The 16,595-nt window shown below is 37.2% G+C and overlaps 1 protein-coding gene across 1 annotated transcript; it reads right to left on the bottom strand.

Moving 5' to 3' along the window:
• Positions 1–11,567: 11,567 nt before the first annotated feature.
• On the bottom strand, positions 11,568–16,305 carry apol (apolipoprotein L). The gene is made up of 4 exons (XM_044101474.1): positions 15,960–16,305; positions 13,826–14,419; positions 13,220–13,339; positions 11,568–12,622 (listed from the first exon to the last, which is right to left on the bottom strand). The coding sequence occupies exons 1-4, from the start codon at positions 15,971–15,973 to the stop codon at positions 11,656–11,658; spliced, it is 1,695 nt and encodes a 564-aa protein (XP_043957409.1). The 5' UTR covers positions 15,974–16,305; the 3' UTR covers positions 11,568–11,655.
• Positions 16,306–16,595: the final 290 nt, after the last annotated feature.

The following is a 16,595-nucleotide window of genomic DNA, read 5'->3' as shown; positions in this document are numbered from 1 at the left end:
TGTCTGGATGTTCTACCCACACATTTCTGTAAGAAAGTTCTGCCTGTTGTTGCTACTGATCTGATCCAAATAGTAAATTCATCGTTTCTCATCAGGTGTTTTCCCCCAGGCTTTGGAAACGGCAGTAATCAAACCACTGATAAAAAAGAACAATCTAGACAAATCACTACTGCAGAATTACAGGCTGACCTCTGACCTCTGACCTCCCATTCATCAGTAAAGTTATTGAAAAAGTTGTGTGTAAACAGTTAAATAGCTTCCTAACGGTAACCAACTGCTTTGACTCCTTCCAATCTGGTTTCCATGGTAACCACAGCACAGAAACTGGCCTAGTCAAAGTGTTCAATGACATCCATATAAATACGGACTGTGGGAGAACCACAGTGCTGGTTCTGTTGGACCTCAGTGTTGACCATGACATATTACTGAATCGACTGGAGAGTTGGGTCGGACTCTCCGGTCCAGTGCTTAACTGGTTTGAATCTTACATAAAGAACAGGGATTTCTTTGTTTCAATTGGAAACTTCTCATCAAAGAGGTCAAAGGTCACATGTGGGGTACCCCAAGGTTCAATCCTAGGACCCCTCTTATTCAATATCTATATGCTCCCACTGGCTCAGGTTATAACAGGAAATAATATCAGCTACCATAACTATGCAGATGACACACAGCTCTACATTACGATGTCACCAGGTGACCTTTGACCCCATCCAATCACTGAACAGATGCTTAGAACAGATAAATGTGTGGATGTGCCAAAACTTCCTCCAGCTGAACAAAAACAAAACTGAAGTTATTATTTTTGGACCTAAAGCGGAACGATCTAGAGCCATAGATCTAGAGTTATAGATCTAGAGCCATAGATCTAGAGTTATAGATCTAGAGTCAGTGCACAGCTTCAGTTATTACAACTAAAAATCAGCGATCAGGCCCGAAACCTGGGAGTAGTGATGGACTCTGACCTGAACCTTCAGAGCCACATAAAGACAGTCACAAAGACGGCCTTCTATCACCTGAAGAACATTTCCAGGATTAAAGGACTAATGTCTCAGCCAGATCTAGAGAAACTCATCCATGCGTTTATCTTCAGTCGTATTGATTATTGTAACGGCGTCTTCACAGGTCTGTCCAACAAATCAATCAAACAGCTGCAGCTGATCCAGAATGCTGCTGGAGTTCTGACTAAAACCAGGAAGATAGAGCACATAACACCAGTTTTAAAGTCCCTCCACTGGCTCCCAGTAGCTCAAAGAATAGACTTTAAAATACTGTTGTTAGTTTATAAATCACTGAATGGTTTAGCACCACAACACATTAAAGATCTGCTGCTGTTGTATCAACCTTCCAGAACCTCTCAGGTTCTGGTTCTGGTTCTGCTCTGCATCCCCAGAACCAGAACCAAACGAGGAGAAACAGCATTCAGCATCTATGCACCAAAAATCTGGAACAAACTTCCAGAAAACTGTAAAACAGCTGAAACACTGACTTCCTTTAAATCTCAACTAAAAACCCACTTGTTTAGAGTTTTATTTGAAACGTAATCAATTGCAAATTTATTGACGGAATCTGACTTGATATTGTTTTTATTGTTGATTCTATGTTGCATTGTGTTTTTGTGTTTGATTTGATGTAAAGCACTTTGAAATGCCTTGCTGCTGAAATGTGCTATACTAATAAAGTTTGATTGATTGATTGATTGATTGATTGATTGATTGATTGATTGATTGATTGATTGATTGATTGATTGATTGATTGATTGATTGATTGATTGATTGATTGATTGATTGATTGATTGATTGATGTAAATCATACAAAACTAGAAAGACATTTTTAAAACTTCATAGCTTCTATCTGCTTGACCACCTTCTGTTCTCTGAAGTGAAAGTGAGACATAAGGTCTATCAGGTAGGTATTTTTTAGCCATGACTTAGTCAACCGTAAACATCCTGAAATAAAAGAGCTGCAAGCTGCTGCTTGTTGCTCTGAATTGTATTACATTTTGTTTTGTTTCCATATAGAAATACTGGGGGGAAATCTAGACGTGTCTCATCATGCAGGGTATGATTGTGTTGGCAGCCTCTGAACAGAATCACTGTTACAGGATAAAACTAGGATAAATATAAATGGTTCTTATACTGAAACTTCAGGAACTCCTTTATTGACCTTGAGATGTTTAGATTTAATACTCTAGCATGTATAGACTGCATTCTGTCTATCAATAATTATTAAACCCATTAAACAGTTTCAGTGGACAAACTTACACTAAATGTGTGGGTCACTGACTGGAACTGAGAGGCTGAACCAGTAGCTTACTGGTGCGCTGCGAGCTCCTTCTGTTCATCCAGTTTCTCCTCTGAGTTACAGAAAATCATCTGAAAATAGATTTGGGTTTAGTTTAAGTGTAATAGACTGGTTCTGCTCTCCATCCAGAACCAGAACCAAACACGGAGAAGTTTGGTTCTCACCACAAATCTGGAACAAACTTCCATAAAACTGCAAAACAGCTGAAACACTGAGTCCCTCTAAATCTAGACTAAAAACCCACCAGTTTTGCTTTTGAACCATAAAAAATGGAACATTGATCAATAAATCTGATGTATTGATTATTTTAACAATGTCACTAGATAAAATGTCTGTTTTCCCAGCTGTTGACTCTGTAACGTGTTTATTATCGGTTTCTTGAGGTGTAAAGAACTTTGAGCTGCCATGTTGCTGAAATGTGCTACACAATAAACTTGATTGATTGATTTAATGTCACCCCAGGTTTACTGAAGATATTCCATCCATCCATCTATTTTCTATTCACCCTTCGTCCCTAACGGGGTCAGGAGGGTTGCTGGTTCCTCTCCAGCTGCGTCCCGGGCGAGAGGCGTGGTCACCCTGGACAGGTCGCCAGTCTGTCGCAGGGCAACACAGAGACACACAGGACACACAACCATTCACACACACCTAGGGAGAATTTAGAGAGACCAATTAACCTGACAGTCATGTTTTTGGACTGTGGGAGGAAGCCGGAGAACCCAGAGAGAACCCACCATGCACAGGGAGAACATGCAAACTCCATGCAGAAAGACCCCGGGCCGGGAATCGAACCCAGGACCTTCTTGCTGCAAGGCAGCAGCTCTACCAACTGCACCACTGTGCAGCCCTACTGAAGATATTGTTTGATTATATTTTTAAAAACTGGTCAGTGAGTGACAATGACTAAAATGTTCACCTTCTTGACTTGATAAAACTTTTGAACTGTTTTACAGTTCTTTTAAAAAAAAATTTAAAGAACTGTAAAATATTTAGTTCTTGTTTTTTCCCAACAAAACATATTAATTTTTACAGTAGATTTGGTAAAAAAGGTTCTCTGGTTTTTAGTCGTTTCTGTTTCTATTTTGATTCTGTCTGAATTTTTTCCACCAGGTATTAAGAATCATTTAGAGATTATTGATCAAAAGCCTGTTTTATTATAAAGGTTGAATTTTTCCAGGCTTAATCTCCAGATGCTGTGGTTCTATTCAGAACTGGAACATTTCTTCTGTCCTCCCTCTGCACACAAACAGAAGAAGATGAAGTTAAATTCACAGGAACATGCAGCAGGTTGCTGCATGTTCTCAGATAAGTAGGTTTGATTCATCAGTGACTGATTCACAACTTTAATAAACGTGGCTGATGTTTTATTTCACTTTCTGTTAGAGGCAGGTAATGAGGGCGAGGAAGGTAGAGCCGGAGTTATGGAAACTTTCAAAATATTTGTGTTCATCTATTTTCTATTAAAATTGCTTTGGCAGATTATTTAGTCACAACTCTCATCAGAGTAAAAGTTGTCATAACTTTCACTCCAACATGTTTTTCTGAAAGGTTGAGTGATTGTAGTCAAATGCTAGATAAATATTTGCATAACACTTTTTATTGACATTTCCTTCACTCTTACATTAAATATTTTCTAAATAGTTGTATAATTTCCTTCACTCTAAAAACCAAAATGACCCGAGTAACTAATAGTAATATAATTTACATCACAGTCCTCTGTCTTTAACTCCAGAAAAGAAAAATTGTTACTTTTTAACATATCCTGAGATATGATCGTTTTCTTTCGGTTAACCTGGTATTTGTTTTCATTATGGTGTCACTTTGGTTTCCTCACAGGGAATTTTTCTGCACGCAAACAGAAGAAACTACTGAATTCACAAAAACAAGCAGCAGCTTGCAGCTTTGTTCGTCTCAGACAAGCTTTAAATACTTTCACTTTTGACTTTTGTAGATTGATGCAGTGGATAAATTTACACACTTTATATAAAAAAAATCACAATATTTTTATCAATGTCTGACTTTAAATCAACCAAAACGTTTTCCATTTATGGACATTTAGAATTTCCAAAATTTCCTGAATGGCAAAACAATGAGAAAGGAGATAAAGCCGTTCAGTTTCTTTTCCTTTATGACCCAATAATCTAATCGATTATTGTCGTATTGGAGATCTTTGCCCCTTTATTTATCTTATCTATATGAACTGCAGATTTCTCCAGCTGACCTAGAAACCGCAACACTCATGAAAATGAATGTTTAATTATGTAACTCCTGATTCTGGTTAAGAAAAATAAAAAAGTTTTTATTGTTTTATAAACTTCTGAAATCAATTCATGACATGAATCCAGTCCCAGAAACAATCATGGATGAAACGTTTGGGGATTTTCTGTCACTTTCTCAGAACAGAATTGAAATTCTCAAAACTAATTGTTCAAATCATTCATGGAAATTCATTTACTGTTTTACAAATTAAGAGGATGATTCAAGAAATGTACAAAAGCAAATGAGAAAAGCAGTAAGACTTTTTTAGCCGACTTCATGTCATCAGACTGGTTCTGTTGAAAAACGTTTAAAATTTTACAAGTTAGCACCAGCAGGGTGCTGGACGTGTGTATTTAAAGACATTTCATTATGAAATTAGATGATTTTGACATGAAGAAAAAAGGTTTTTGTTGTAGTTTAATAACATTTGTTATGTTAAAGACAAACTTAAAATAAATCTGTAAGGCAGAAATACTTTTCAGGAGCAGACATGTCACTCCATTTAGTTTACAGTCAAACATTTATTATAATGAAGTGGCAAAGGACAAACATATTTTTATTGCTCCATCTTAGACTGATTAGTGTGTTTAAAGTCTGTCAGTGTTTGACCTTTTAGAAACAAGTTTTTTAAAACTTGGAACTGATCGCACAGTGACTTTATCAAAGTTATTTTGCTGCATGCTGCTTGGGTTTTGACTTAAAGTAACAATACGGTTACAAAAGGGAAAAAATGGCAGCATTGAAACATTTTTGCAGAATATGCTGCTCCAAGCAGCAATGATAAAATAAGCAAATGAGACAATAAATCAGCACTAAAGCAGCCTCGAGATAAACAGGCAGAAAGTGAAACCAACATTCATTAAGTAACAAGATCCTCAAGCAGAAACTTTGAAGAACTCAAGAAAAATCAAGACTATTTGCAGTGAAAGATAAAATGTCTGCAGAAAGGTAATTTACAGAATTTATTCACATTAGAGATAAATTAATATTTCACCAAGAGAAATTAAGTTTAATCAAACCTTTTCACTTGTAATCCTTAAATTAAAATTGTGTGAATGTATGCATTTGAAAATCTACATTATTATTTTTTCAAATCTAAAGAAGCCGTGAAATAATGTCAATAAATTCTTAAACTGGTTTTCTCAAGATGTATGGAAGAATAAAAAGGACAAAATTAAATAAATAAACACTTCATTAAGTAATTAAATGTATCATTATATAATCAAATGTATAATCGTTACAGTTTATTCAATTTAATAAATGTCTTTAAATCATTAAAATGTAAAAATGAATTGTATTTCTAATTATTTTATGGTTTCTGTTCCTGCAGCGTCACCATAAAATAATTTTTATCTTTCAGTCTGCTCTAGTTATAGAAAAACTCAGACACTTCCAACCTGGTCTAGATTATTTTATACCAACTGCAAAATATTTATCATATAGCTTGTGATTTTTGTGAAAAACAAAACTAAATAACGAAAATTAAATTAATTCAACATCATCAGTTTAATTACGGTTGTTATCTGGTGGCTTCTAAAGCAGAACCCACCAATGAAAAAATAAATAATTTAAAAACTATTTTTAATAACAAACAAATATTTCCAATACATATTATTAGAGCAGTTTGTCAGTTTTTGTAAACAGTTTCATGTCCTCCAGGTGGAAACTACAGACCTCCCTGTGGCAGTACATCAACGATACTCTGACTTACATGGCAACAGCGACAGATTTTTATAAAAAATTATCTGAATGGAACGACTGCAGAAAGAAAGAACATGAAAAAATTATGGATATCAAAAGAAAGGCTGACAAAATTGATGCCAGTTTCACCAAGTCAAAGAGCAGATTGAAAAAGATTGGGAAATGCATCAAGAGGAGGTTCCAGAATGACCCACAGAGTGAACTTTTAGATCTGGAAAATGAGCTGGCTGAAGTGCTGAACGGCACGCTGGAAGGTCTGGAGAAACTCAACACTTTCTTAGCTGCGGTGGAGAAGCTGGCGGTCACTTCGCTCCATGTTTTTACTGAGAACCAGATCGTTTACCTGCCTGAGAACTTCGACTATGACGGTGTTCAGGCTGTGATCAGAAAAGCTCAGCAAATCTGTCCTCCGCTCCTTAAATTCAAAAGAGATGCAAAGTCTTTCTTTGTTCCTAACCTTCACAATGTGGAGATTCTGGCACTCCAGCTGCAGAATTACATGGACACCTTCGAGGAAATACATGCGAGTTTTGATGGAAGGTAAAATTCAGTTTATTAACTGATGATATACTGTATTGTTGCTCTAAATGAAAATAATAAAAACAATAATAAAAACCCAAACATGAACTGTAACTTTGTCTTTCACAGCTTTAACTTTGAGATGTGTTTGGAAACGGCGAAGGAAATAGTGGTGGATGCTGATGAAATGTGTGAAAACAACATGCGAAAGATGACAGATCAGATTAAACAACTGGACAAGATCAGGTAATTTTTACACATTTTAGCCAAATACAAATATATTTTTCAGAGACATAGAACCTTTTTTACAGCACAATAAAACAATTGTTACATTCCATTATTATGAAAATGTTCTATATATCAAAAATACCTTTGCATCATATCCCTATCTGACACATTTAAATTGGCCTCTGTCTCTTTAAGAACCCCCTGCTCTTTCCAACATGTCATCAAAACAAGCCCTCAGAACAGGGTGTCCAAACTTTTTACCACGTGGGCCAAAATTGTAGACTCTAAAATAGTTGCACGCCAACAAAACCAGCCTAAAATCGGCAGAGTGTATTTATTAACACTAATATAGTGTTTTACGGCCATTGAGGATAGGGAGAAAAGGGATAAATTCTTGTCAAAAATACTGAAATTTTGTGATTAATCTCAGAAAATTTTTTCTAGAAAAATTTAGACATTTGAAATTCAGAAATTTCCAAGTTTTTTGTAGAAAATTTCTGATAATCTAAACATTTTAGTTGTTTTCTAGCAAAGTTTTTTTTCTTTTTAACAAAAATGTATTACTATTTTTCTTCTACAAAACAATGGCAGAAATACACTATATTAGGGCCATTAAGAACAAGATTTAGGTCACTTTGCTTCAAAGTGTTTGCTATATTTAGTCAGATTAAAGGAAGAATAAAAGCTGATTTTGGTGCATCTTTTCAGTAAAGGTTTCTGGATAAATTTGGTTTTACATTTTGTTAAAACTCGGTTATAAAAACACGAATACTGTGAAAAATGCAAAAAATGTGTTTTAAGTGAAATAATTTGACGCTGCCATGAGTACTTTTTAATCATTGTTAATTAATTATTTTCTTAAAACAAGCTCCTATATCTTGCAGAAAAGCTTTAAGTACTGGTATTATAGTGAATTTTCTTAAATGGATTTTGATTACCAAAGACTTTACAACATATTTGCTATTTTTCTTACAAACGCAGAATAAATTTTCTTCCACAGGATGGACGAGGACTTCCGGGTGGAGTTCCTGTTCCAGAGAGTCTCCTCAGCTGACTTTGTCACTACGTTTGATGCTATAAAGTGTACAATGCTTTCGTCTTTAGATGATCTGGAACGGTGTGCTGATCAGTTAGACAGGATGGACAAAGGAGCAAAGATCTCCACTCTGGCTGGGGGCTCAGTGAAAAAAGCAGGAGACGTCCTCTCTGCTGCTGGTTTGGCATTAATGCCCGTCACAGCCGGCGCCTCTTTAGGCCTAACATTTACCGGTGCAGTGATGGGGTTAGCAAGCGAAGCCAACTGTGTGGTAACCACCTTAACACAGGCTGGAGTTAATCACACTTATCGGAAGAAGGCACATGTAGTTTTAAAAACGTTCATGGAGAATTTCCAAATGGTCCAGGATTCTCTGGATGATGGGATGAAATATACAACAGTCAATCTGAAGCAAAGTAAGATGGGTGTGTTGGTCACTGTAGGCAAGACTGTTTCTAAATTAGATCCCATAGTAATGGGTGTCAGCTCCGTCATGAATGTGGCTTCTGCTCTTATAAAAGTGGTTAAAGGGAAAGGGAAAGAAAATGGAAATGCATCACCCAATGATGCAGTTCCAGATGTTCCTAATAACTCAGATGTTCCTGAAAACTCAGATGTTCCTGAAAACTCAGATGTTCTTGATTCCTCAGATGTTCTTGATTCCTCAGATGTTCTTGAAAACTCAGATGTTCCTGAAAACTCAGATGTTCCTAAAAACTCAGATGTTCCTAATAACTCAGATGTTCCTGAAAACTCAGATGTTCCTGAAAACTCAGATGTTCCTAATAACTCAGCTGATCCTAATAACTCAGCTGATCTTGATTCCTCAGATGTTCCTGAAAACTCAGATGTTCTTGATTCCTCAGATGTTCTTGATATTGGTCAGTCTGTAGTTGCAGAGTCTCTTTCTCTGTCCAGTGAACTTCTTAGCATCACACCTGGAGCTGTATTTGCTGCCAGGGATATCTACTCTGCTGCCAAACAAAGCATAAAAGTGGCCAAAGGCAGCAAGACTAAAGTCTCCAAGTTCCTGACAGCGAGAGTTGCATTATTTCGTTCACAGATAGAGTCGTGGGAGAAGATCCATAACTCTTTGTGTCGAAGCAAACTGACCAAAGAAGAAATCAGAAATATTTTCACACAGCCATTTTATCTGGGGGACAAAGAAGAACAATAACTAAAGACTTAAATCAGCCATAATTATACTGATTCAGTGTTTTAATAACTTTCAGACTTTATCACTAACTGAAATGAAAAAACAAAAAGGAATCAGTTGGGGATTTATTGTGACTTCCTGTGTTAATGTCTTAATCAATCAAAAATCAGATTGTTTTCTGTAACATTTAATTTTAATGACTTAAAATAATCTGAACATTTATTTCTAGACATTCTCCTAGAAAACATCTAGAAAGTCTCTTTTTTGTGAGTGTGATTTTTTTTCTTTTTTCTGTTTTCCTGTCTGGACCATCTCACAGATTTTTCTGTTGGTTTTTTGCATGGCTTTAGCTGTGTGAATATAAATAACAGAAAGCATGGGAAGGTTGTGTGCTTTAGCATAAACTTTATTTTTTCATGTCTTTCATGTAACTTTTAAACCAAATAGAGAAATGTGCCGCTTGATTTCATGTTTATGTATTAATTTACTGTTGTTGAAATTATATTTTATTGTTTTTCATATCATGTATCAGATGTTGCAACTGGATAAATTAGGCAGCATTCATTAAATGGACAGATGAAGCCAAAAATAAGTTGATAAACAAGGCAACCCCTCCACCCAGCAAATCTAAAGAAAGGTAAGGCCAAAATTGTTTATGAAACGCATAGCTGCCACCTGTAGTAATGATGCAAAAAAAAATGAAATTCCAATTTAGGAAAGTTAATGTTTACTGTGAGATTTTACGCAACATCAAGTCAAAAAAGTTGTTTGAGTTAAAGTTCAATTTTAGTGCCAAGTCTTTTGTAATTTCAACATTAAATTTGTGACTCTAATCCACTTGGGATTCAGGTAATATAACTCAGAAATGTTTTAATAAGCTGTAACATCTATTTCAATAAAACAAAAATTTACGTTTTTAGAAATGTTAGAGAAATTGTATGTATTTATCAGACATTTGCTTAATCATTTACATTCACTCAATCATTTGATATTCTGAATTGCTTTAACTGTATTTCTGAGCATGTTTAAGGAGGCCCTGCTGAAGGATGCAGAGACAGCCGGCGCCAGTTGTAATCAAACCTATTCTTCATGTTTATAAAACCATAGTGTAATGGTGTTGATACAGTTATACTGTTTGTAGGAAATGCTCTAGTTTACCTTATGAAATGTGAATCACGTTGCAGCTGCATATGTTTTGACAAGAGCTGAAACATGCATTGTAACTAGGGATGATTTTCAATAAAAAGCTGCAGAATGTGCTTTTAGAATAGGTGGAGATTGTAACTGAAGCACATCTCTATCTGTTCTCCTCGCAAGATAAAAGAAACTAACCCTATCTTGTTCTTTCTTGTGTCTGTATTTTATTATTCTAGGTAATTCAAACCTGACAGAAAATAAAGATGACATCTCTCATTTAATTTGGGGAAATCTTAAATATGTGTCATTTATTATGCAGTTGTGGATATGTAATCAGGCTGCTGAGCATCATACTATTCAGACCAAACTGTAGCTTTAACTTTTTGACGCTCATGATAAACAAGAGCTGCAAACTGATAAAGTTGAAGAGCAAATATTTCCCACAGCATACAGTGAATATCTGACTTCTTCTAAGACACGAAGTGTGACATCCTGCGGTCGGATCGTTATCTACACAGGCATCAGAAAGTTCATCAGTTTATCTGTAATTTTAAACTCAAATCTAACAATATAAACTCCATAAAATAACCATCCAAACTGAATGTTCAAGCTGTTTCATGGTGTGAATTTAATCCAGTGTAACATGGTGTGAGAAGCATCTGAGAAAAATAATGAAACAATGCTGCTGCTGACAAATTATTTAACAATTTATGGGGTTAGTAAGGTATTTTATATACTTTACACTAAATGATTTTTATATTTATATTCTTTAGATGTGAACCTCGGCGTCTGTGGCTCCTCAAACGTTACTGAACGTTCATATGGAGAAACATTATGTATTGCTTGTATGTACGTATGTATTTAGGATTTTATGCAGAGTATGTATGTGTTTAAAAGAAGATGTTTTGAATTTCAATGAATTTGCAGAAATTATGTTTTATTAAGGATATGCGAAAAAAAAACTAATTAAACACAATATAGAATAACTAAAATCTTTTAATTTCATCATAAATCACAGGATTAGTAGCACATTTAATATCCCTGCAACATATCAGTGATGATGACCAGCAGCAATAAGATGCAATCCTGTAAATTAAGGGTTTTCTATATGTGTCATTTTGTAAATAATTAAACTTTTGATGGAAAGTTGCATTAAAAGTGCATTAGAAGTATCAACTTTGCATTAAAAGTGTCATTAAATACAGAATGACTCCTCACACCAGTCAAACCTTCGACTCCTTCATGTTTATTCAGTTTTATGTTTATGACAGAGTCGTATCAGTTTTATGCAAATCCTTTCAGATAAAGCGTTAGTGGTTTATTCCTCGTTTCCCATCCCAGCGTCGGGGTAAAACGACGTTTCCAGCACGGCCTCCTTCTTCCCAGACGTCGGCAGGCCAGCGCTCAGTGAGTCGTGGATCTTCCTCCATGACTCCATCTCCGAGCTCCACAGAGCGGACCGGGCTCTGATGAACTTCGACACCTCGGACTCACTGCCTCTGGCCAGACCGATGCTGTCCTTACAGATGAAGAAGATGTCCATACCGAGGAAGAGCGCGTTGACGGCGATCAGGCCGGCTCGGGCCGACTTGGAGGCGGCCAGCGATCCTTTAACGGCGGCCTGACCCACATCTGGGATGTCCGACGCCAACCGGGGGAGGCTCCGCACAGCGCTCCCCTCCTGAGCCACCACCTTCCCGGCGCTGGCCACAACCTCCTCGGTTTTTAACAGTTTCGCAGCAGAAGCTAAATCAACGATTGAATCAATACTTCTCCCGACTGTCCCCAATTTACAAACAACTTTCCCAGCTCCCAGAACCACGTCGATGCCACTGGTTTCCATTTTGGTGATGGTTTGTTGCATCACCTCCTCCAGGCATTCCTGCAGCTCCATCACGTCGTCCATGAAGCTCTGGAAAACCTCGCTGGCTTTCTTCTGGTGTGTGTGGTTGACGCCCACCTCGGTGGCGGTGGTGACGATGCTGTTGACCCCGCTGGTGACCCCCATCCCGATCCCGGTCATGGTCAGGGCGAGAGACACTCCGGCCGTGACCGGGATCAACGCCAAGCCGACAATGGAGAGGACGCCGCCGACGGCGCCCACGGAGCTGCCCACCACGCTGGAGATCTTGGCTCCTTTGTTCATGCTGTCCAGCTGGACGGCGTTCGCCTCCAGCTCGCTCAGGAACGCCGTCATCCGCGGCTCCCGCTTGCTGAACTCCTCCGTGAAAGCGTGATGCGAATCGTCCTGGAACAGAAACACGGTTCGAAAGTCTGGATCCGTCCTGAGACCAGAAGAGAAAACGGATAATTTAGACATTTCACTCAAAATATTCATTATTTAGAACAGGAAGTGAAATGTCCTCCACTGTCCTTTAGATGCTTTTCTCACAAATTCAAGGACTTTTCAAGAATTTTCAAGGTAAGTTTTCACATTTTTCCAGCCCCACATTTTGGAGATAAAAAATAATACAAATTAATTAAAGAAGATAATAGTAAGAAATTATTTAAAAGAGTAAAATTACAGAATAAACTACTAATTTTTTGAGAATAAAATCAAAATAATACAAGAATATTCAAAATATGAGAAGAAAGTCATAATGACTTTATTCTTGTACGACTTTATTCTACAATTTTATGGGTTTTACAATAACGTAAAAATTTATAAAAACAAACAGTTAACCCTTTAATTGGCAGCAACAAAAGGCAGCATATTCAAACAAACTAGATTTGTCCCATGATGGGACACCGCCAGTTACGAAGTTAACAAATACCACAATATAAGAAAATAAAACAATGAGTTGAAATGAAATGTCTAGTTTTTCCTCCAGAAGTTTCTTCAGGTTGATCTTTTGCTGCCATTCAGGGATGAAATCACAAACCTGATTTGATGAAGCTGGTTAATGTGATCCAACATCCTCTGAACATCATTTTCAGGTAAATCCACGCCGAGGTTCACCTGAGCTTCACCCATCAGATTCAAGGAAACGTCACTGAAGCAGCTGTTAAAGACACAGGGACACGTTTTAACAGGAAGTCATTTCTTACACAAACTCATTCTGAAGAATGAGCCGTTTTAGGGCGTCCATGTCAACAGATGCACAATTACACAACTGCGCATCTTTGAAAAGCATTAGTGGAGCCTCCTGCACAACCAACAAGAACGCAGCAAGTAGTTTTTGGATGATAACAACAATAAAACACTTGTTGTTATGCACAAAGGTCAAATGATTGAATTAAATATTAATAATATATAAGTATATGTCAATGGATATAAAATATGGATGTTATATATGACAGTAAAGGAAAAATAAACAAATAAATAAATAAAACTGTGCAAAATGTGAAATGTTCATATAGGTCCCATTTAAAAGATTTCAAAATAAAAGGATGCTTCCTAAGTGATGCAGCACTTTGTGTTGAATCCCAATGATTCAACAAAAACACATGGAGGATTCTGTTCTCCTTCCAGATCTAAACTTTCTTACCTTTTCTCCATCTTGTCACAGATTTTCTTGGCAGTCTGGATGTATCGGTCCAGCTGGTGAGCCATCACATCCACATTCTGGAGTTTAGGCAGGAAGAAGACGCTGGCGTCTCTCTTAAACACCAGGAGCAGCGGGCAGACGAGACGCGCGGCGGTGACGACCGCTTGGACGCCGTCGGCGGCGACGTCTCCAGGCAGGTGAAGCGTCTGGTTCTCTGTGAAGACGTGCAGCGAAGTGACCGCCAGCTTCTCCACCGCGTCCAGGAAGCAGGCGAGCTTCTGCAGCCCGTCCAGCGTGTCGCTCAGCACCGCCGCCAGCTCGCTCTGCAGCTCCGCCAGCTGGCTGTCTGCCGTCAGACCGCTCACCTTGTTCTTCATGTACTCCACAAACGCCTTCCCTTTCTGCTCCGACTGAGTGACGTGGCTGAAGTTCAGGTTCACCTTGTCCGCTCTGTCTTTGATGTCCAGCATCATGTCTAACTCGGTTTCCCTCCACAGCATCCATTTGGAGAACATGGCACAGAATCCGCTGGCCAGCTGCATGGAGGCCAGCGTTTCTGAGACGTAGCGGCTCAGAGCCTCCGCTAGCTCCTTCCTGTGGAACAAAACACTAATTATATGTCAAAATTAACAACTGGAGAGATAAATAACATGTTCAAACAATAAATATGACATTTTTACAACGCCATATAAAGGGCATTGGAGATAAAAAAAGAAGCAGTGCATTTTTATCAAAAAATATTTTGAGTTCTCAGAAATTTTCCAGTAAGAAAAAAGGAAATTTCTGAATTTTAAGAGTAAAAATATGATTTAAAAGACATTTGAAATTCAGAAATGTCCAAGTTTTTTCTAGAAAATTTCTGAGATTAATCTCAAAAGTGTGGATTTTTTTCTTTAGATCTCAGAAATTTTCAAAAAGGGATAAAACTCGAACAAAAGTCAAAAAAATGTAAACTTTTCAAATTTCTAAGATTTTTATAGAAAATTTCAGTTTTTTCTAGCAATTTATTTTTATTTTATTAGCTCAGAGATTTTATGGGTTTTTTTTAAGAAAAGTAAGAGTTTTGGGGGAATAAATTTGCTCCTTTTTCCTCTATAATGACCCGAATACGCAGACATTAATAAGTGCAAATATTTTTTTTAAATTAGAACCACTGGGAATAAAAATCTAAAATAACAACTCTAGAGGGACTGATTAATGTGAAAATTTGTTCAATATTATTTAGTTTTAAGAAGGACTCATCAAATGAACAATTTTATAGTTTATTAATGGGTTTTATTTTTACATTCTGGCTCTTGAAAACATTAATCAGAATTAAAATCAGTTTGACACCCAGATATAAAATATTTCCACATTATTTTTCATTCCAAATATAAACTTGGAATAAAAAAAGTGTAAACCACAACACTGGTTCTTGTAAAGAGAGAAAATACAAAGACTCAACAGTGACTGAGGCTCCTAAAGCCACAACCTGCAGTAAATACAATAAAGCTGAACTGAATAAACTCTAAATGGTTGCAGAGTAAATTCTCACCACCATCTTTTCACTTCCTCGTCTTAAAACACCGTCTGAAAACTGGTTATGTTCAAAACATGAGTGGCACTTCAGACATGCGAAGCATCTAGAGTTTCAACAACAGGATGGTTATCATTTATTCTATATTTATTCTTTTATTCCAACTTTCATTACATTCCTTTATAATACCGCTGTCATGTACCTTATTAATATTTTCAGGATTTAAAGCCCTTTGATTGACGCGTCTTCTTGATGAAAAATAAAATAAATTTATTTACGTTAGTCGCGCTCAGTTCCAGGAACTGACCACTAGATGTCCCCAAATCTCACTGAACTGAGCTCAGATCAAAGTTTTTCCCAAATTAATCTAAAAATAAAACTTCAGCATTCATACTTTTAATTCGTCACTCTGTTACTACAAACGAGGCGCTTTTTCTTCTCCATATGAAGAGTTTAAAATGTATTTTAGTGGATTTTAAAGCCTTTAAGAACGCGATAAGAGCTGAGTAAAGTAAAGGACAAGTTGTGTATAAATAAAAAGGTTGTTGTTTGTTTGCGAAGATACATTTTATTCAGCGTCATTCAGTTAAGTTCAGTTTGTCTGTGCGCTTCTCTTACCTTGCTGCAGACATATTTTCTCCTCTCTCTCCAGTTCCTGTAGGTTTGTTTTATTCCTGCATGAATAAAACAAAAATCTCCGAGCGGACAGAAGATTTTATGCGGAGTTATGGAGATAAAAAATTGAGTAAATTGAGCCTCGGTGAGAAAGTTTCTAGTTTGACCTGCATGTCGGAACTCGGTTTCGTTTTTCGTTCCTCCACATCAGCAGGTTGAACCGCACCCACCCGCGTTAACCCGTTCAGCCCCGCAGTCAGCTGAGCCGCGTCTGTTTGGCTGCTGAAGATGAAAACAAAGCAACTTTTCAGTCCAACACAAACCAGCGAAACTCCAACAGCCAATCAGGTAAAACCTGCTAACTACAACAACCAATCACAGAAAAGGGATCCTCCCATTCAATATTTCAATAGATTCTTTGTTCCGTTCAAACAAACCGGTTTATTATTATTATCAAACTTTTTATAACTTTCTGGGTGCGCCCCATTTGTCAGCCAGCACGCGGAGCGGCGCAAAGCGGAGTCTACAGATTTTATTCGATTTTATGACGTTTTGTTGAATTACTGTCACGTTGTCATGAAATAAAACGTTAAGTTGCTCTGACAGTTCGATGTCTGACATCAGGAAAACCCCGCCCAC

This window comes from Gambusia affinis, linkage group LG19, assembly GCF_019740435.1.
Source record: "Gambusia affinis linkage group LG19, SWU_Gaff_1.0, whole genome shotgun sequence".
Lineage (NCBI taxonomy): Eukaryota > Metazoa > Chordata > Actinopteri > Cyprinodontiformes > Poeciliidae > Gambusia > Gambusia affinis.
The sequence above is the reverse complement of the archived record's forward strand: the minus strand, read 5'-3'. Positions and strand labels throughout refer to the sequence as shown.